Genomic DNA, 22695 nt, shown 5'->3' on the forward strand with positions numbered 1-22695 from the left:
TCCTGGTTCTTGCGTGTGCAGCCTTTACTATGTATCGTGGAAAACCACCCACGTTCCTGAATTCCCTGTCCACCATGTATCTACTATGTGAGTCACCCCTGGAGTCTTAAGTAGTCTTAATCATATCAGTTATTGGACATTGTGAATTGGGATAGGCTAGTGGAGTCGAAAAACAGTTGGAGCGAAAAGTGTAAATAGATGTAAAATTTAAGTAATCCACAGATTTAGCAGAAGCCTGCAATTCAGTGGGTCGAATCATCTAAATGGGAAAGAGTGTTACACCAGTATCTTCCCCAGAAAGCTTCACAACCTGTATCCAGGCAGGCCAGCATGCTGCCTTCGAAATTCTGCTGCCAGGATTGGAATACTGCTGAGACAGTGTGCTGCAAGACGCCCTAACGCTGTGCTGCCTGGACCTCCCTATGTGACTGGAGGTGCACCCCAGTCGAAACAGAGCTGGCCAAATCTGGCATAAATACTCGCTATCCAGACCTAACAGTATCTGTTGTTGACTGCTGCCTACACCAAGAACTACTCCATGCCAGCCGTCAACCCGATGTGCGCATCAAGTCTCGTTAGCTACTAGCTACTGCCTCTGATTGGTGCTGATCTATTGGCTTGTACCTATGCTTGATGCTGCTGGGGCCTGAACTGATGCCATCAAGCTGGGACTTCTTGCAGGCTGCCATCACTCGACTCCTGGGCACCGCCAAGGGGACCCTGGTTCGTGATCTGTGCCTGGATACATCCCGCACATGACGTACTGTGGGGTGACCTCCACACGTGCACTCTGCTGCTCGTAAAACATATGTTGTAACCATGTGCTTACTAAGAAATTTACACTCCACATCTACAGTGGCCACTGTTGTATCTGGCATCCTCATTCTGGCTGCTGAAATGCACAGATTTCGATGAGGCGAATTTTGCCATCTGGGATCACTGCACATTATCATGACATCACGTTCAGTTGCTGGTTTATTACTTGCTGAATAAAATGTGTTGTTGATACCACTGTATTTCTGATTCCATGAAATCCAAAGAAGTGATTCTTCACAACACCACCCAGCTCACAATCCTGAAACGTCGTTGTGACATTTTACAGTGTCAGTAACTATTGGACCATCCTAGCACCATAATATAAAATGCTGTATGTAATGTTACAGAAATTCCTGTACAGAATATTCTTATACTAAAACACATGTACTATTAAAATTTCAACACTGTAGCTTCAAATTCAGTGGATGTAACATTTCTGTAAAATATTGACAACTTAAAATATATTTAATGTAACTTTACAGAAATGTCTACACAATGATTTTATATCAAAACACATATACTATTAAATTTTTGTATGTCCATCCTTCTGATAGATGATGTGTGGTACTTAGGCTGCTTATATATGTAAATAAATGAAATGGAACTGGTTGCAATACAATAAAGTAACATCAAAACAATGACTGATGGTGTTTCATTGTGTGATGTATACTATTAAAGTTTCAAACTTGGGTCTTCAAATTTCAGTGAATGGGAAACTTTTGTGAAACCTAGATTTTTGTAGATACTATTGCTTTGAACCATTTTAGAAACAAATTACATGATTTTAAACTGTCAGATTTAACTACGCTGTCGCTAGCGATGCAATACACTTGCTCCCTAATAACTCCAATAACCTTTCTTATTGAGCTTTTCAATCAGGCTGGAAAAAATGCTCAGAGGTAGTGGTGCGTAACAAATTTAAGGAAAGACAACAAGTCTTTGGTATTACACTGCAAACATCAGAAAATCCTGATGAGCCCTTAGCTTTGAAAGAACACGTAATTTTATTAATTTCAGAAGAGGAAGTAGGTGAGACATCTTTGATTCAATTTTGTGAAATTTGGTTTTTCACCATACAGCTTCAGTTTCTCTTGAACTGTTTGTCCTTATATTTTTTATCACATTTAAGAAATGATTATTAAACATATCTGCTAACTGTGATGAGTCATTTATAGATCTCCCATTTAAACCAACAGTGATTTTACCCCGTTCCATGACCTTTTCTCCTGTTTCTCATTTCAGTATATTCCACATGGACTGACATCTTTGTTGAAATTACTGATTTCTGACATAATGTGCATGTCCCTTGATCATTTAATAACTTTTCGTAGTGATAATGAATAGTTTTTGTGGTGTGCAATTACTGCAGAATCTTTATTGTTATTGCCAATAGATAAACTTCCATTTTTGAAATAATAGGGAGCCTGGACCTGGAAGTGGTATGGCATTGGATGTACCAAACTCAGACATTTTATACCTTTATAACTTTTATTTTCAATTTTTAGCGGATCTTAAATCTTATAAACATTTATAAGCTCGTCCCAGAGCATTCAAAAAATTATTCACAGTTATTTAGAATATTATAGAATAACTACCATTTGAACATTTGAGGAAAACTTTAAAATTATGTCAATGTTTAAGTCAAGCAATCCTTTAACTTGTGTAATAAGTAAGAAAGTGAATGTTTCAAATAATCCACAAAAGAACTGAAAACAGAAGCATTGTTTAACATTTTTTAAAAATAGAATCACAAGGAGCTGGAAATGAATGCATTAGCCAACTAAGATTGTCGACTTGACTTCAGTCCATGCATCATGCAGTTGCTTGGCTCAGCTGAAGCTCTGGAACGTGCATAGAATATGCTTAAAAATTATAGAACAGAAGTACTTTACAGATCGTATAGGGATCATTGGTGTTGGCATAATTAATTTAAACCAAGAGAAACTGTCCCCCTTTTAACCCACAAGACCTTTAAGGTAAACAGACAAATGAAGATACAAATATTTTTAAACAGTTTGAACTCCTAAACATTCAGTGTAAAACACACACAAAATTTTAAAGAGTCAGCACATGAGTGCTTTAAATACAAAAGATTTTGGAAAAGTTTGATCACCTGAGCATTCAAAACAAGCCATACATACAATCTGAAAGAACCAATCTCTGTGCTTAATCAGGTAATAATGGAACTAAATTTGGCCGAGGTGGAGAGAACCAATCCGTATTTTAAAAAAAAGGTCAAAAGAAAATCCACTAGTGAAAGATAGACAATAAACCTTGGTGAAGTAAGGAATACTGGCGGGATCACATCCATCAATCAAAGCAGTAGAAATGCGAAACTGTACTGACTCAGATGATGCAACACATGCCCATGGAGTTAGAGGGAAGCAGTGATACATCAAATGATGTAGACATGTTTTTCATGGTAAACAATTGCCAACCACCACATGGCGAGCAGCCTCCATCGTTGGTGAGCTATTCCCATTTGCATTTTGAACATTTAGCGAGATAAGACCAGCAGGGAGTCACATGTTTGATCAAATTCCTTCAGAGAGCTGCAAGTCCACACCTCTCGTGGAACACTTGTTAACCCTTATTCTGTGCCCAAAAGCTCTTTTATTCAAAAAAAAAAGGGGGGGGGGGTGGCGACAATGTTGCCAACCTTTAACGAGACAGGACGGCTGACTCTGTTATACCTTGCAGCCTCCACCCGGTGCACAAAGCAATTATTGTTCTTTGTACATTGCCAATTTTAATTAATGCCAATGGAATTAATATTCTCAGCAAGGATGTCATTTACCAGCCTCAGATTAGATACAAATGAGGTGACTGGATGTTGTCATACGAGTTACATGCACTGCTATATTAAAGGCAAAATTAAGCCAGTTGATAAATTGGTCCTACTTTGCCTGAGATTGGGCATGACAAATAATAAGGATGATTTCACATTAAGATTTACTCACTCTGCAAATGACTGCTGCATGTAATAAGGGGTAGTCTTGATATGAGAGACTTAAATTTATGGAACAAAAAGATAAGTGCATTATTGTTTACTAGAACCTTTTGTGCCCCAAAAACAGAAAGTATTTCTTCCAGATGTTGGACTGTACCCCAGGTGTCATAGATATACTTGGAAGTAGCCAAACAAAACCAGTAAATGTGTCACCCACCACAAAAATATATCAGTTGCTATTCTTAGTATGAGAAAAGAGCCCCATGAACAAGAAGCTTATCCTTGGGCCTCTCCAATTGGCTGGAATGTAAGAAGCCCCAGCGGGTGCTAGAACTAGGCTTAGCCATTCTACAATCCTGACATTGGCTAACTAACTTCTTAATACAGGAGTTCAAACTCCCCCAAGTCAAATGATCCTTAAATTTTCATGATGGTTCTGTAAGTTCCCACACAGGGATTGCTGGCAATACTTAGAAACAGCTGGAATCAGTTCCTTAGGAAGACAATTCTTCAATCTATCATCATAATGGGTACAGTAACACAAAAGGGCTTTGTTATTAAAATACCCCGAAACCTGTTGCCCGTCCTTAAGTTGCCATTTTATGTAACTTAACTGAGCAGCTTGATCCTGGTTCTCCATCAGATCATTGAGTAATTACTGTTTCTCACACGTGGCAGTAGAAACAAATGCAGATTCCTTGGTTCTTGGCTGACTTGCAGGGTTTCAATTGTTTCTAGCTCACACTGAAACATATAACTTAGAGCATCTGTTATGTTGTTTCAGTACTCCTGAAATGTCTAACTTGGAAATGAAGGACAGAAACCTCAACAGCTTTGCAGGTGATCCTATCCATTTTATGTGTGAGATATAATTTAAGTTTCTCTGGGCCCAACAAGATAGCCAGGGCTTCCAGCTTACACACCGAATATTTAATTTCAGTGGATATTAGGCCCTCAAAAGTGTAGGCTGTCAGCTTTCATTCAACATTATAACACTGAAGTAATGTGATGGCTATTCCCGAATAAGAGGTTTCAATCTGGAGAATAAACCCTGCACTCAAAATTGGAATGGCTAAGACAGGAGCATTACTTGAGGCCATTTTCAACCCACTGAAATTTTTTTCCTTGCACTGTAAATGAGTTAAAGGCATGGTCAATTGTAGACAGTGAATTACCTAAAGAAATTCATCATGCCTCTAAATCTGGCCACACCTTTATTAACTTCAGGTAGAGAGAACTGGTAGATGGCCTTAGTGTGATCCTGATGCCATCAGACGGGATAATGTATTCCAAAAAGGAGATTTCCTGATGGGCCAAATTAACCTTGGAAGGTTTCACAATTAATCCATCACATCATCATCTAGATAATTGTAAACATATTTCAACTTAAGTTCACCTAATACACAATCCAGCAAAGATCACAACACGGTTGCCCCAGTGACCAAACCAAAAGAGATACAGTTATATTTGAACAAATTCCAATTAGTAAAAGGCTTTGACTCTTTAATCAATGGCACCTGATGATAGATCTGATTAAGATTGAGAATGGTAAAATACTGAGCTCCAGCAAATCAAGTGGATCACTTACAGATGATGCCAGTGTGAATGATTACAATACCACCATTTGATTCAGGGTCAGGTAATCTACCACCAATTGATGACCTGTGCTGTTGGGCTTTGACTCTAGAAAAACGAGACATCCTTGGCAGAAATGATAGCCTCAGCCTATCTGTTAAAAGTTGATCTATGATATTATGTAGTTTCTTCATTTTAGGAGGAGAGAAACAATAGGGAGCTTGATGGACAGGAATTTGGTCAATAAGCTGAACTTGGTACTCAGTGTTATTTGTGACCCCTAATTTGTTGGTAAGGACACAGGGAAATAGATTAAGTAACTCGAGTAATTGTGAGCTTGTGGTTCATTGAGATGAGCCACATCAAAAGGAACAACCTTATCTTCAGCACTAAAACACCCTGGATATTATCATGATTACACAACAAATGTCTTTTGTGAGGATGGAATTTAAAATAATATTGTTTGCTCATGTAATCTAAAACACAGCCTGTTTTCTGCATAAAGTCACGGTCTAGCTACACATCAGTGGACAATCCTTTCACAACAGCAAACCTTATTGGCCAGGATAACCCATTAATACTTAGACCTGCGCAGACTTTACCTAACACAGGCAATGATCCCCCATTACAGCACCACATTGCTTGAAAACCAGTTGTAAGGAAAATAATTTAGTGATGTGAGCATGCTGACAGTACTATTGATAATCTAGCAGAGAAACATAGCTACTCGAATCAAGCACGGCCTACGGTTAATGGTTTAAGGTGGTGCAAACAAAGGATAAACCTGAGCTAACAAAGGGCTATTACCTTATTGCAAACCTTCCGTTGCCCACCACAGTTCCTACCATGAGCTACCGACCAATGGCATCAGCTCGTTTTTACATTGTCTTGCAGTATTAGACAGTTTCAATCTAGGTGACCTAACTGACTACAGTGGAAACTAATCCTACTATCAGATTCAAACTGTTTTCCCTTATTATGAGCTGACATGTTTCTAGCAAAAAGTGCTCAAACATTTGTTCACAAGTGCTGTGCTTATCACCACTAAACTGAACGTTCTCTATATCTTTCACCACTTATCTAATTTGGCCAAGGTATCTGGTTTATTAGTGGAAAGTGCACAAGACCAGTTTTCCAGATGCATACTTGCTAGAATATTACTGTTTCTCTTTCAAAAATCCTAAAGCAAACAGCTAATATGGCTGTCTGAACATCCACTATATATCATACAAGTGGCTCACTCTGATTTTGAACATAATAAAAATGTTGATTGGCCAGTTCATTTTTAACTCTACTAATAAACTTTTGTCAAGCAGTTTTTTTACACAAGTGAACCAAAGACTCACCCTTAACAAGAGCATTTACTATAATTCTGCTCAGTCTACCACAGGCTAACAGGTAAATAATTTGAAATATCACAGAATTGGCCATTTGAAGAAGCTCGGCCCAGGGTTTGGTAAATGAACATTTGACCACAAGAGGTCTATAATCTCACCACTTGTTTCTGTTAGCAACTATTCCAGCCTGGAATAAAAAACATTTGACAGTATTGGATCACTGTTTGAATATGCGACTATATCGCAGCTGGTGAAACTAGCATCATGCCCGGCTTGCAACTGAGTCAAAAGGCTCTGTAAACTGAAGCAGAAAATCAGTACTGAGATCTGAGGATGGTCATCATGGAATGAAACCGATCATTGTCAAAAGAATTGATATTGTGATCAAAAACTGGAATAAAAAACATTTGAATGCTCTCTGTCTGCCTAGACAAAACTGTTTAGACCATCCCTTCACTGTGGAGTATGAAGGGGAAGCATCATCATAAACACCATCCAAGCGAACTTTGATTTCAGCTGGTGCAAGTCATTCTTTTGTCAGAAACTTAAACATTGCAAGATACTTGATTTTATCCACTGTAGCACCTCAAAATGAAACATCTTACTCAAACGAGTGTCATCATGCGAATGAAGCTAGTAGTGGTCTGCAATTCTCGTGTGAATCTACTGACAGATGTCACTAGCTCCCCTGAAAGATATTTTAACTTCAGCCTGTAAAGGTATGGAACCTATCTCATACCTTGCCTGTGTTATCAGACGTAGTACAGGGGTGGTGGTCTAGTGTGCCACACAAGTGTTAATTTAACTCAATCACATTGCCTTCCAATGGTAACCCGCGTATCACAAGCTCATACTGAAATTGTTTTTTGTGAAGTAGAGTACCTCGGTGTACAGTTTCCTGTCCATGGCCAATTCCAGCTTTACAGTCACCTGAAACCAGCAAAACAAGCGGTACACTTTGCCAACACAAAACCGCCTATTCCCTACCATAATTTTTATTTATTTATAAAATCACACACAGTCAGCACCACAAATTGCTGCCATTGAAATGGTAGACAGCTTGGATCTGGAAGTGGTAAGGTGCTGGGTGTACCAAACACAATCAGTTCATAATATTAATTAATTTATTTATTTTACATTTTTAGAAAGTGTTAGAGATCTCAAAAAGTTAAGAACTTTCCCCAGAGGCACTCAAGACTATTTGCAATTATTTAGAATGATGTTATAGAATAACCACCATTTGAAAAACATTCCAAGAAAATACTAAAATTTGTGTGGAAAATTTTAAAGTTCTGGAAACATGTAACTCAAGCAATCCTTTAATTTCCATAACCTGATAAGAAAATGAATTGACAAAAGAACAGAAAACAGATGAACTGTTAAACAGTTTTGAAACAGAATTACAAGGAGCTGAAAATGAATGCATTAGCCAACATAAGATTACCAGCTTGACCTAAGCCTACGCATCACACAGTTGCTTGGTTCAGCTCAGGCTGTAAATTGTACACAGAGTACTCATTAAATTATGTAACAAAATTAAATTAAAGATTGTACATGGGTCTCTGACCTTGGCATAATAAATTTAAAGCAAAAGAAACTGGGCCCGTTGAACCCACAAGAGCTTTAAGGTAAACAGACAATTGAAAATAGAAATTTCTTAAAACAATTTGATCACCTAAACATTCAGAATAAAATGTACAAACAATTTTTAGGAATCAGCAAATGGGTGCTTTAAATACAGAAGATTTTATGAGTTTGAACATCTGAGCATTCAAAATAACACACACGTACAATTAAAGAAACATTGCTTAATCAGGTAGTAACTGAACTAGAACTGGACTAAATATGCGTCCTTTTACAACTATCCTAAGAATAAATTGGGCAAGTTCTGATTACCATGAATGCTGATCCGCATTAAAAATACAGGCCAAAATAACAACCACTAGAGAAAGCTACACAGAGCTGGGCCAAGAATCCAAAACAGATTTTAGTGAGAAGGCCTCAGTGAAAGAAGAGAGATTTCCAACACTTAAAGGTACACAAAACAAGGTGCTCACCTTTTATTTCTTTGCCAGATCATGGTGAAATAAGGATTGCTGGCAGTCACATTAACTAAGATAACAGAAATGGAAACTACTGACCACCCACAACAAGAAGGTAGAGGAAAGCAGTGATTCTTCAGACAGGATTGCCACACTCTGCATGCTAAATTGTCGCCAATCACAACACAGAGCGGGCCTCGATGCTGGGTGTGTGACCGTTTGTTTCCATGTGGAACAGCCAGTAAGGCAATATGCAGCAGAGAGCTATGCATGTAATTAAATCCTTCAAAGACCTGTGAGGCTGCTTCCTCATAGGACAAAAGGAAAACTGTTGCTAAAAATCGCTAGAGAAGATCAAGTGGCCAGAATCGATATGAGTGCACACATGGTTCACTTTTCCTTTCACAAGCTATTTTAATCCTTCTAGTTACCCCCACCCCCTTTTTTTCTTGAGTGTTTAATGTACTTTCTGTTAGTTTATGAGGAAACCTATTTTCAAATAATGATTTATTTATTTAGTATATGGCGTACATAGATTAGGTATAACACATAAAAGTAATGTATATGAAAGAAAGTGAACGTGCTATTACAGGTCCCAAGCCCAGGGCCCAATATCTCAGATAAAAGAAAATGTAAGAAAAATCGTAAGAACAAAATTTCATAATAATGAAATAGTGTAGATTAAGAATGAAACACTCAAAAAAAATTGAGAAACTCTTACAAGGGAACCTCCCCATCACACCCCCCTCAGATTTAGTTATAAGTTGGCACAGTGGATAGCCCTTGAAAAACTGAACACACATCAATCGAGAAAACAGGAAGTAGTTGTGTGGAACTTTGAAAAAATAAGCAAAATATACAAACTGAGTCATCCATGTGCAAGATATGCAACATCAAGGATGATGTGAGCACAGGAGTGCTGTGGTCCCTTGGTTAGCGTGAGCATCTGCGGAACGAGAGGTCCCTGGTTCAAGTCTTCCCTCGAGTGAAAAGTTTAATTTTTTATTTTCAGTTTATGTGACACACTTATGTTTTCATCAGTTTTTTGGGAGTGATTATCACATCCACAAGAAAACCTAAATCGGGCAAGATAGAAGAATCTTTTTACCCATTCGCCAAGTGTACAAGTTAGGTGGGTCGACAACATATTCCTGTCATGTGACACACATGCTGTCACCAGTGCCATATAGAATATATCGGACGTGTTTTCCTGTGGAGGAATCGGTTGACCTATGACCTTGCGATCAAATGTTTTCGGTTCCCATTGGAGAGGCACGTCCTTTCGTCTACTAATAGCACGGTTTTGTGGTGCGGTCGCAAAACACAGACACTAAATTTAATACAGTGAACAGAGATGTCAATGAATGAACGGACAGATCATAACTTCATGAAAATAAAGAAAGTAAACTCCTCACTCTAGGGAAGACGTGAACCAAGGACTTCTCGCTCTGCAGCTGCTCACACTGACCACGGCACTCCTGTGCTCACACCATCCTTGATGTTGCCTATCTTGCACATGTACTACTCAGTTTGTATATTTTGCTTATTTTTTCATAGTTCCACACAACTTCTTCTTCTTTTCTCAATTGATTTGTGTTCAGTTTTTCAAGGCCTATCCACTGTGCCAACTTGTAACTAAATCTGAGGGGGTGCGATGGGGAGGTTCCCTTGTTAGATACTGTGCGAAAAAAGACAAGTTTTATGTACATCTTCTCATAATGAACTTCAATAGATAACTAAATGATTTTTTGGCTTCTTCCATAAATGAATAACCAAACTTAATTGGTTTACAGAAATTGAAAAAGTCCTAAGACAATTAAAAGTTTCAGAAAAGTCATTACTCGATTGAATAACTCAGATAAGTACTAAAGACAAAAATAAGGTTCCAAGGCAGATTTAAAATGAAGTTGAAATCCTTCATCTCAGAAGAGAAATGGAGAGGAGGAGGTCAGAGAGAATGAAGAAATACTGGACACAAAGGAAGGGGAAACATGCAAAGAAATGATTGATTCACCATACTCCAAAGAGGGTGAAGTGAAAGGAGGAGGGGGAGGAGGAGGAAGAAGAAGAAGAAAACAAAGTGACAAAGTTTCACAGTGTAGTCACAAGGATAAAACAAATCATAACAAACTGTGTATACATAATTTTAAATTTTAAAGTTGAAGCCATTAATCCAGTCCAGTACAGAGTGCGTTGCTTCGAAGAAATCACTTTTTTTCTTGTGGTTATGCTGTAACAGGGCATTCAGTAACATTGTGATTAACAGGCGAGGAGGTTCTCTGCAGTTGTGGTTCAGTGACTGTTTTTTCGCATTTGTAGGTTGAGTCACAATAGATGCCATGTGGCATTATTATTTTATTGAGGGTTTTCCGTATGTGGTGAGGCAGTTTCATTTCTGGTAGCAGTGAAATAGGGTCAATAATAGATTGAGCTTGTGCCAGTTATAAGACTTTTCACTGTTCTCCTCCACATGTCATTAACTGCGAAATTGTCCCTCAAAAATAGTTCTGCTAATGGTAGGGGGTGGGTGGGGAGGGGGGGACATGACTTTACCCTCTGTACAGAACCATCAGCCATGTCACTGTGCAGTGGAATATGGGGACTGCCTCAAATTTGGTTGAATTCCTTTACTTACTTTTCTTGTCTGTGAATATGAGGGGCAACAATATGGATCAAAACTAGTAGCCAATGTAGGGTAGTGTTTCTCTAGACAGCCACTAATCATTCTCATGATCCCTATCATGTTGGTGTCAGTCTTCTCCACATGGTGGCTGTTTAACCAAAATGGAGTGCGGTATTGGGCAACAGGGTACACAATGTTTCGCGTAAATTAGATGAGATAGAAGTACTAGTAACAGTATAATTATCACATATATTTGTTGTGACAGAACATGGTGTAAAAGAAAATGAAATTATTGTTTACAACATACAAGAATATGAAAAAGTGGACTACTACTGCAGATGTCAACATAAAGGTGGAGTAGTTGCAGTATGTGTACATGATGAAATGAGGGATAGCATACCATGGGCAGTGGACAACTGTATAGAAATACTATTTGAATCAGCAGCAGTATGGACAACATTCAAAGGGGAAAAGTGATTTATATTAGGGATATACAGATCACCAGACAGTTGGGTAAATGTTTTGTTTTAAAGGAGCTTGAAGTTCTGTTAGACAATGCTGTTAGGCAATTCACATACATAATAGTTGTAGGTGATCTAAATATTAACACACTGAAAGAAAGCTGTTATACAAGGAATTTCAGTGATCGAATCAACACTTATTATCTAATCTACCAGTAAATAATCCCACAAGGTGCAGTAGAGGTACAGAGATATTAATAGATCGTGTAATTACCATATACTGCAATACAGATAGGAAGTACTGGTCATAAGCACAGCCATTGTTGATCACCATTGGGTGTTGATAAAGGTATCAGATAAGGTAACAATGTCAGAAAACATCTTCAAAGAGTTCTGACAAATAAAGCAAAAAAACCTATGGAATCTACATAGATTAATGCAATCTAAAGACCAGAGTGATATATGTACCAAACAGCAAATTTAAATAACACATGGGAATCATTCTCCAAAACATTATCTTATTATATAGACCTTGCATGTTAATATCACCAAACTATTGTCCTGGATTGAATTCCAAACCTCAACACAGGTCTCACGAAATGAGGACATGTGACATTGTTGGTGTTATTCAAGAGGAGTAGGTTGATTGCTGGCTGTAGGTTTCATCTTATCACTTCTCTCATCATACAACACAGACATCCATTACAGGCACCTACCCTCAAAGATACACTTAAGACTCAACTTTTACAAATAGAATGGAAAGGGGCCATTGTGCACTGATAGTACTTTCCAGTTAGGTAGCTTAACCAGCCCCTTGGCAGGTTTCTCAGCTAACAATGCCATATGACTCTCTTTCTGTGCTGGGCAGAGAACATTCAAACGGTTTATACTTTTTTGACCAACCATTGCTGATATTTCCATGTTTTTGTATTTTGTGAATGGGACATTGTCCAATATACGTTGTGAAACATTTTGAATAAATTGTCCCAGATATTTATTGCTATACATCCAGTGAAAGCCTTCATGAGAATTACAACTAGCTGCAACATACTTTGCTTTTCCTAAGTGGATGGATACGGATGTATTTCCTTCTCTGTTTATGGTAAGTCATATGTTACTCAGTGCTCCTACTGAGGGAGGTGACAGTGGTGGCGAAGGCACTGGTCTCTCATTCAGGAGGTGCAGGGTTCAAACTCTCATCCATTCATCCAGAATTTAGTATATTGTTTCTCCACTTTTAACTTCATGGCAAGTAGCCATGCTCATTCTAAAGCTGCATAACAACTCTTAGTGTACTGTAAACAAATCTCTGTTGTGACATGAGTGGGTAAATACTTTCTTTGGAAAGTACCTATGGAGTCATGTGAATATTAAGCTATTTAATGTAAGTGAGAAAGCAACAGCTTTATTTGAAATAGTGGTTTCCTTGCTGCTAACATAGAAGTGTGGATAGTCATTGAAATACTGAGTTTTTGTCAGAATCTGAAATAGGAAGAGAATTTTTTTCTGAGAGTCCAGTATTTTAACTGTTGGTCCTCTCACTTTTGAAAGTCTGAAAAAAATGCTACAGATTAATAACCAGTTGAATCTTTCAATATTGTTATTAATGTGAAGTTCACATATACATAAGCTTTGCAATAGATCTGTAAGATTTTCTCCATCATGGGTATGGAAACACAAAAGCTGATTAGTTAGTGTGTACACTCATGTTCAGAAAAGACAGAACACTTTGAATGATTAGAGGTAGGGCATTTATATTCACAGGACATGTACATTAGTAGCATGTTCTGCAGAAATGATTAGCATTTCAGTCACCTCGGTTCAGCATGTTTCCTGTTGCCTATCAGGCACAGGTCCACCATGGGCCCTAGTAACTTGTTCCATGTGTAATGGCTTTGACATGTATAATGCACGAATGGCATCCTGTGGTATAGCCATCCACGCTGCATTCACCTGGTTTCAAAGTTCATCTGTGGTGGTTGGCATTGGGTCACAGCGCTGTGCCCATCGTTTCACCATCCCGCACACATTTTCGATTGGTGACAAGGCTGATGATCTGGTAGGCTAGGACAAAAGGCCGGCATCCTGTGACACCAAGAAGGCATGCGTTCATGCAGCAAGATGTGACATGCATTGTCTTGCTGAAAAATGGCATCTGGGGTGTTGTGCAGAAAGGGTACAGCTACAGGCTGAAGGATGTCATTCACGTAGGTCACACTAGTCACAGTGGCCTTGACAAGCACCAACTGTGATTTGTGGGTGAACGCAATAGCATCCCCAACCCTAAGACCTTGAGTTGGCACTGTATGTCGTGTGTGAATGTAGTCACTGTGATGCCACTCCCCCTGCCTGTGGCAAACCAAGAAGCAGCCGTCATTTTCAAACAAACAAAATCTGGATCTGTCCGAAAACACTATATGATGCCATTTCTGGCCCCAGTGACATCATATCATACACCATTGCCATCTAGCATGCTTCTACACATTCGTCAAAAGTAGGCAGAGAAATGGATGATACATATGTAACCCATGCTATAATAAACAGTGATGGACTGTCTCCCCTGATAGTGTATGATGTGTTACACTGTTCCATTGTTGCACCAGAGCCAATGAGGATGTAGATCTGTCCTGCAATGCCATTTGGATCAGATGTCAATCTTCTCAGGGGTGATCTGGTTGGTCCAACCTGATCCATCTCATCATGTTCGCGGCCTTCTGTAAACCCCTCTACACCCATCCGTTGCACTCCCAAGACACTTCATCCCAAATGAGCAGCAATTTCCCAGAAGGAAGCACCACATTCCCTCATGCCAATTGTGTGCCCTCTTTCAAACTCACTGATTTGATGGTATGTTTTGTGCCTATCTGCACGGCATCCTGCACATCTGCTCAAGTCACATTGATCCATTATCTTCAGTTTATGGCAACAATGAGAGCTGCAGGCACATTTTACCAGTAGGTAGTGTTGTGCTGTGATACCGATGTTGACCTTGAACCCATAGGCTATGTGGTTCAAATACTTATCATTTCTGCAGAACATACTAATGTACATGTCCTGTGACCATGAATGTCCTACCTGTGTGTCCTCATACAGCTGTAAATAGTCAATGCTGAAATACACTTTTCTTTTACCAGATCATGAAAATTTTTATCATGGACGAGTATTTGGTGAAGTAACTTCTGATGTCACAGCGCATCTTGAGGATGGAATGATGACTGCTACAGTCCATGTTGCAGATGAAACGTATCATATAGAGGTAAGTAAAAGTTGTGATTTTCTAATGAATCCTGCCCTTCACAAATCGGTGCTAACATATGAGCAAGCTTGAGCAGAAATGAATAATCAGTGACTGGAACATTGATAATAATGTGTGACATTTTGGTTCAAACAAGGCAATCTTCAAGGTCAATGATATTTGAGTGGAATCAGTGAATAGATGATGTTGATGTCAGGCAACTGGCTGGAATTGGACTGTGCAATTTGAACACTGACAAGGGGAAGGCCTCAGACATGGCCAGCCGATTCAGCTCAAATTTGGCAGATCGCTTGTGTACAACCTAAAACAAAGGAATCTAAGATATTTTAGGTCAACACACCCTCGTTTTTGAGAAAATCACCCCTAAAGGTTATTATCAGCAATCGACTCAAAATTGGCGGGATCGATAGATAATTGTAAATAGAGCATTTTTCACCATCAGGTATGGGGTCCGAAAACACATACTTTTCCAGAAATCGATGTCGGAAACTTTTACAACTTCCACTTTTGTACCCTCAGGGTAAACGCTTTTCGCTGCCAGCACCAATAGCACAAAGGCCAAGGTAACTGCCAGGGAATCGGATGACCCGGGTTCGAATCTCGAAGAAACCTACTGTATGTTCTTCTTTTAGTTTGTATTTTTCCATATCTCAATTGATAGGGATAGGAGGGTTCATAAGGTAAGTAAATCAATAAGGAATGATAATAATAACGTAGGTAAATAAATTGCTCGAACCTCTTGGGATAGTAAACAACTAAAATGTTGCTCCAGGTGACTTTACAACGGCTCTTCCAGTCACTTTTACGTGTCCTTACTTTTCTTCGAACAACTAGATGGATGGTATTTGTCATATAAACACTTGAAACAAATATACTCACGGCACCAAGAACATCTAATGAACCCAATCTTTCGACAGCTACACTGTTCCTTCCGAAGAGTCGGCGGAAAATAAACTTGGTTTACATTTAAAAATATGTCTTTTTCGGGAATTAATTTTGATGCATATCACACATACGATATCATTGCCTGAAAAATCTGTGCTGAAAGTTGGTTATGAATTATGCTGTGAATATTATTGCATACGTGCGGTTGTGCAATTCCCGCTGGGTTTCCAGAAGCACACTGCAATTTTGAAACTGGGAAATAAAGTTTTTAACCTGGTGATAGAAATAAACATCACACAGCCGGCACAGGTGTGAAGTTTGGTGGTATTACTTTTACTGTGCACGTCAGCTGACCCTCGCCATCTATGAACAATGTGTCATATATTGTAGTATTAATTTTTGCACTCCAGGAATCCAATATTATATTAGACAAAACTTGTTATCAGAAACATATGGTTTTAAAACATTCTCAAGAAATGTTCTGTAAATCGCATTTGTCAGTTTCCCGGATCTGGAGCAGGTAATGTAAACATTTTTCAACGAGTCGGTTAAACGATTGATCTCTTCTATAACCTGAGGACCAAATGTAACATTTGTTTCTTGTAAACACAGGAAAACCTTAGGCAACACTTTTCCAGTGGCTGTGATGGCATACTGCGCCATCTACGAATGTGTTAGTTTGTTTTTACTACCAACTGCGACAAGGGTTCGTTTTTCTCCCTTATGTGATAACATGCGTCTAATGTTCAGCCGATACTCGCATCCTGTTTGATCGGTGTTGATCACATAATCACGATTAAAACCGGTCATACGTGACGCCGTTTGCATGCTGAAAAGAGCTGCCACTTTCTGTATATCTTCTATATTTTATGCCTCCTTATGAGAGATGTAGTTAGTGACGTGCCGTTGACGAATTTTATACTCAGATTTGAAATTTCTTGCCCAAGATAATGATGCAGCAAACGTAAAATCCTTGTTGGCCATATATTGAAGTGCTGCACCTGCAGCCCACTCCTGAAGTATTCTCGTTGTTACATTCTCATTACAACAACGAGATTCGACAAATCGGTCATATATCCATTTATTTATCTTGTCCCTCCTTTCACGGTATCACTTTCCCACATTTTTAAGTTCTTCTTCCTTTTCAGGGCTGTTGTTGCTCCATTCTTTTGCAGTGTTTGTAAGTTCCAATGATACATGGATAGCGTTACCGCCTTTACTTTTACTTCAAGGGGTATAGTGCCGTAGTTCAATCGTTTAGTAATCGGTTTGTAATACTCATTGGCAACAGATGAAGTACATATTCCCAGTGACGTGGAGATTTCCAAAGTGTTGTGGCCATTTTGCGATTCACTAGTCGGGATATCTTTCTGCTTAGTCTTCAGTATCAACAAAAGTCATTTTGTTCATCAGCTCCAAAAATCGCTTGACGATAGCCGCTCCTATCAATCTGGAATGCCGAGAAACAGAACTGCCAGCTTCCGGTAGTGCATTGGTAATGCATCTGTCTTGCAACACTTTTACAAACCAAAACACAGCGTCGGTAACTTACCGCTTGCCATCGTCTGTGACAGGCTCCCAACTACATATTACAGCGCTAGTCGAAGGGTGTACGTCCTCCATTATTCAGATTATGCACCTGAAAGATATGACACAACAAACAATAACTAGTTACTACGGCATAAACAGATGAGCTAATTACTACAAACTACATACAGTACTCGTCATATGTTACTTACAGAAGAACACTGTATTCATTCACAAAACGCATTTCATTCGGCGCATAAACAATGGAAAAATTACTACAAGTATCCGCACGGTTCGTGGGAGCCTAATGACTAAAACAACTACTTCTGATTGACTTCTGTAAGGCTCGTGCTGGACACCTTCTCTCCTCCAGGTTCACAGCTATTATATGACGAAGAGGCAACTGGGACAACATAATTCTCCTCGCGTGCATTCTGTCCCATACCTTGCTGTAAACAAGCATCGCCGGCTTGGCTGTCTGTGATCCCTCGTGAGGAATTCACAGCACTTTTACTCGGAGTTGTTTTCATGTGACAAGACGTAAAAGTTTAATACTATACACAACTCATGGCGTTTGAGAAATTAGTTTACCTACCTTATTATTATCATTCCTTATTTTTACTTACCTTAGTAACCCATATCCCTATCAATTGAGATATGGAAAAATACAAACGAAAAGAACAACATCCAGTAGGTTTTTTCGAGATTCGAACCCAGGTTTTCCGATTCCCTGGCAGTTACCTTGCTGTTGCGCTATCGCCACTGTGGGCGAAAAGAGTTTACTATGTGGGCACAGAAGCGGCAGCTGTAACAGTTTGTTGCATCGATTTCTGGAAAAGTATGTGTTTTCGGACCCCATACCTGATGATGAAAAATGCTTTATTTACAATTATCTATCGATCCCGCCAATTTTGAGTCGATTGCTTGTCATAACCTTTAGGGATGATTTTCTCAAAAATGTGGGGGTGTTGATCTAAAATATCTTAGAGTCCTTCATTTTAGGTTGTATACAAGCGACCTACCAAATCTGAGCCGAATCGGTTGGCCGTGTCTGAGGCCTTCTTCCCCTTGTGAGTGGGTTGACTGCCTCTTGTCCATATGGCCATAAGGGACTTGACAACTGCTAGTCCTGTACATGGTTGCTTGGCGTCAAATAGACCTATCCATTCCTTATTAAGGAATTATCATCTGGGATAGTGCACATAAAGTAAAGTTAATTGTGTATTCAGCAGATTCCTTCCACCTTCCACTGCTTTGGGCAACAGTGTGCTGGTGAGCTTAATGGCAAAATCTAGGTTTTTCAGTGGTGACCCCCAGAAGCTGCTCTGCAAGTGTTGCCATTTACCTATTAAACACAACAGTAGTGATGACATTTAATGACATTGTGGACAGATATCAGGTGTCATCACATTATCTTCCAGCAGAATGATGTCTGATAATTTGTGGTAAAGACTGAGCAAACATATTGAAGAGCAATGGATATCTTATTTGCCTGGCCTGTTGCCCATTGAACATGATTGGGACATGTATGGTCACAAACTTGTTAAGCAATATCCTCCAGTAACCACTGTTGATGCATTATGTAACAGCATACAAACCAATGGAGAGAAATTCCACAGGCCTTCCTTGTCAAAGCATTTAGAGGCTCCGATCACAGTTTATATGTACTTAAACATACAATGAGTTCTCAGAGTGAGGGACTACATACAGATTTCTAATCACAACCATTTGTGCACTGTCATATGGGCCTACCCAATCTTTGTCATGTAATTATCATCTAGGATAGTGCACTTTAAGTAAAGTAAGCATGTATTCAGCAGAAGTGAGCAGCAAGAATATTGTGCAAATAGATTACCGTATACAGAATTAAATTTCACTTTGCAGCAGTGTGTGTGCTGATGTGAAACTTCCTGACAGATTAAAGCTGAGTGTTGGACTGGGCCTCAAACCCGGGACGTTTGTATTTTGTGGGCAAGTGCTCTACTATCTGAGCTACCCATCGCAGCTCATGACACGTCATCACAGCTTTACTTCTGCAGAAATCTGTTTAAGGATCTTGAAATTTGCCAATACTTTGATTCAAAAATCAGTTTCAGCTGAACTGTGGTGTACACAATCTGAAAACAAGGTGCAAAAATAATTTTCATTGAGTCTTTGCCTCTTTACCTAGATTCAAACCATAATTATGTGCTCTGATGCAAAGCTATTTAACAATCCCTCACCTAATATAAAGCAAGAAATTGGGAATCCTACCAAATCAAAAGAAAATTAAAAATTTCTCTTTAGCATCTCTTTTTCAGGTTATCTGTATGCCTAGATTCAGGGACTGGGAAATTCTTTCAGCTAATTGTTAAAAAAAAAAAAAATTAGGAGATAAAAGTACCATTGTAATAAAGTAAATATTAAGCTCATAACAGGAGACAAACAAAAGCTGTTTAATGTAACTCAGTAGGCAACAGCTGTTATCAAGCGATAGTCTTATCTCTACAGTTTACTTGATTAAATTTAGGGGTCATAGGCATGAATAGTGTGGCTCAGTGTGTAAATGCCAGACTGTGGATGCAAAGGTGTCAGATTCATTGCCTGGTCCTAGGATGTTTATCTGTCACCATCACTTCTTTAATCCTCTGACAGTAATTGTTAATGTCACAAAGGCCGAGTTGCACTGTGGTTTTGAGTTCACATCAAACTGTACCTCCCACCATAACTGACTGGATAAGTCAGTTTAAATGTTCAAAGAAGGCACATGTATATCACCTTCAGTAGGACCACCCTTAGTCAATCACTGTGGTGTTCAAACCAGCCTTTTGTTTTATGACAGTTTTACCTTGAGCAGGAACAGCAGCAAGTACTGTAGTGATAGTTTATTGTTAATACATAGACAGATTATAGATGTATACCTTGTCTTATTCAATATCCCTGAAGGTTGTTCTTTATGGGATCCACAGAACATGATAATTTAATCAAACAATGGAAAATCCAGGATGGAATGTAACAATGCTTTCGATCATTGGACTCGGCAAGAATAGATCTCTCTCTCTCTCTCTCTCTCTCTCTCTCTCTCTCTCTCTCTCTCTCTCTCTCTCTCACACACACACACACACACACACACACACACACACACACACACACACACACACTCACACTCACACTCACGCAAATGCAACTCGCACACATGACTGCAGTCCCAAACAACTGAAACCACACTGGTTTCAGTTGCCGGAGACTGCAGTCATGTTTGCGAGTTGCGGTTGCGAGTGCGTGTTGTACATGATGATTGAATGAATCAAGTTCATATCAGTCGCATGCATCCTCTTGGTGTTGCAATTTTTGCAAGAAGTTGACATATTAAACTGGATCTTATTCTACATGAAACAGACAGAATGTAGCTAACTCTTTCAATATAATTAAATACTTTAGGCTTAAAGGGGACTGCTCACTGAAAACCAGAAGCGTTGGGTTGTCCATAGGCCCACATAAAAACAAACTAGCTTTTGAAGTCATCCTTTGACGAGCTAGAGCACACAAAGACACACATATTCCCAACATGCATGCACATTACTGTGCTCCTAAACGGTGCCAGCTAGACAGACAGTGCCAGTGCTATTTCACGAGAGTTGGGCTGTTTGTCATGGGGGTAGAGTCAGGTGAGGTGTGTAGAGTGAGAGGGAGGCGGGAGTCAGGGAGAGAGACTGGGGCTGGGTCTGGCAGCTCGGACGAAGGCCGGTTTGCTGACTAGGAATGTGGAAGGGAGGGGTGGCAGGTACAGTTGTAGCAGCCAGTGGAAAGTGCCACGTTCTGAAGGCGAGATGTGGATGAGGATAAGAGGAGGTGACAGGATAGAGAGAGGGGAAACTGTTAGGTGAAGGGTGCAGGGATAGTGGATTATCTGAGATTGAGGCCAGGACAATTATGAGAGTGAAGGATGTGTTGTAATGATAACTCCCAAGTTCAGATAAGCTGATGGTGAAGGGAAGCATCCAGATGGCTTGGATGTAGAAGCACTGAAATTGAGCATGTTGTGCTCAGCTGCATGTTGTGCCACTGGGTGGTCAACTTGGCCCTTGACAACAGTTTTGTGGTGGCCATTCATCCTGGTGGACAACTGGTTGGTAGTCATACCAAAATAAGAGACTATGCAGTGTTTGCAGCAGGATTGGTGTATGACATAACTGCTTACACATGGGGCCTGGCATCTGAGGGGGTAAGATAAGCCTGCGACACGACTTGGGTAAGAGTTGCTTGGTGGGTGTATTGCACAGGTCTTGCACCTTGGTCTGCCACAGGGATATGGCCCCTGTGGCAAGGGGTCGCGAGTGGTGGTGGCATAGGAATGGACTAGAATGTTGTAGAGGTTGGGTGGGTGATGGAAGGATCTTGCGCAAGATGTTTCTCATTTCAGGGCAGGGTGACATATAATCAAAGTCCTGACAAAGGATATAGTTCAGTTGTTCCAGTCCAGAGTGACTTGGGTGATGAGGGGGAATTCCTTTGCAGCAGATTCTTGGGGGTGGCTGGAGGATTGGGAGTGTGTGAAGATTTGCACAGAAAACCTGTTTGTGGTCTGGGTTTGAGGGGTACTGCTTATCTGTAAATGCCTTTGTGAGGCCTTCAGATTACAGGGCAAGGGAGTGCTTATCACTGCAGATATGTCATCCACAGGTAGCTATGCTCTATTGTACTTGTAAAAAATTGAAAATTATACTTTAAATTACGTGTTAAACTGTATATCTTCTTATGCCTGTCTGGCATTCTCAGAGGAAGGCAAGAACATTCTTGGAAGTACATATTGAAGGAAAAAAACTGTAACAGCCCTATAGCACACTTACTGGAACATTTATGTTCAACTGCTTTTGCTATAAAAGTAATTGCCAACATATGGATATAAAAATTGGTAAGTTAATATATGTCACACAGTTTCATTTACTGGTGTCGTACAAGATAATATTCAGGCATAACTCCATACCAGGCAAATGCTTTTTATTATACAAAAAAAAAGTAACTAGAATAAAGTAAGGAAGATTTAATACTCTGTCAGTTACGAGATTCTTTGAGACAGAGTGTGAATTATGATTGTGGAAGGCTAGAAAAGGAATCAGTTGTGCCCTTAAAAGGAACCACTCTAGCCTTCACCTTAATTGATTTAGGATGTGTGAATGGAGAACTGAACTGTCATCTGTGCGAATACAGGACCGGTGTTTTACCACTGTGCCACCTCACTCT

The 22695-nt window shown here is 39.5% G+C and overlaps 1 protein-coding gene across 2 annotated transcripts in view; it reads left to right on the plus strand.

The window, feature by feature from the left end:
* LOC126481470 (ADAM 17-like protease) overlaps positions 1–22695 on the plus strand; it is a 147681-nt gene that overhangs the window by 37259 nt on the left and 87727 nt on the right. For both annotated transcript variants that reach the window (XM_050105247.1, XM_050105248.1), the window contains one exon: positions 14939–15060. In XM_050105247.1, the coding sequence (XP_049961204.1) occupies positions 14939–15060 (122 nt within the window). The remainder of the gene's footprint in view (positions 1–14938; positions 15061–22695) is intronic.

Source organism: Schistocerca serialis, chromosome 5 (genome assembly GCF_023864345.2).
Source record: "Schistocerca serialis cubense isolate TAMUIC-IGC-003099 chromosome 5, iqSchSeri2.2, whole genome shotgun sequence".
NCBI classification, from domain to species: Eukaryota; Metazoa; Arthropoda; class Insecta; order Orthoptera; family Acrididae; genus Schistocerca; species Schistocerca serialis.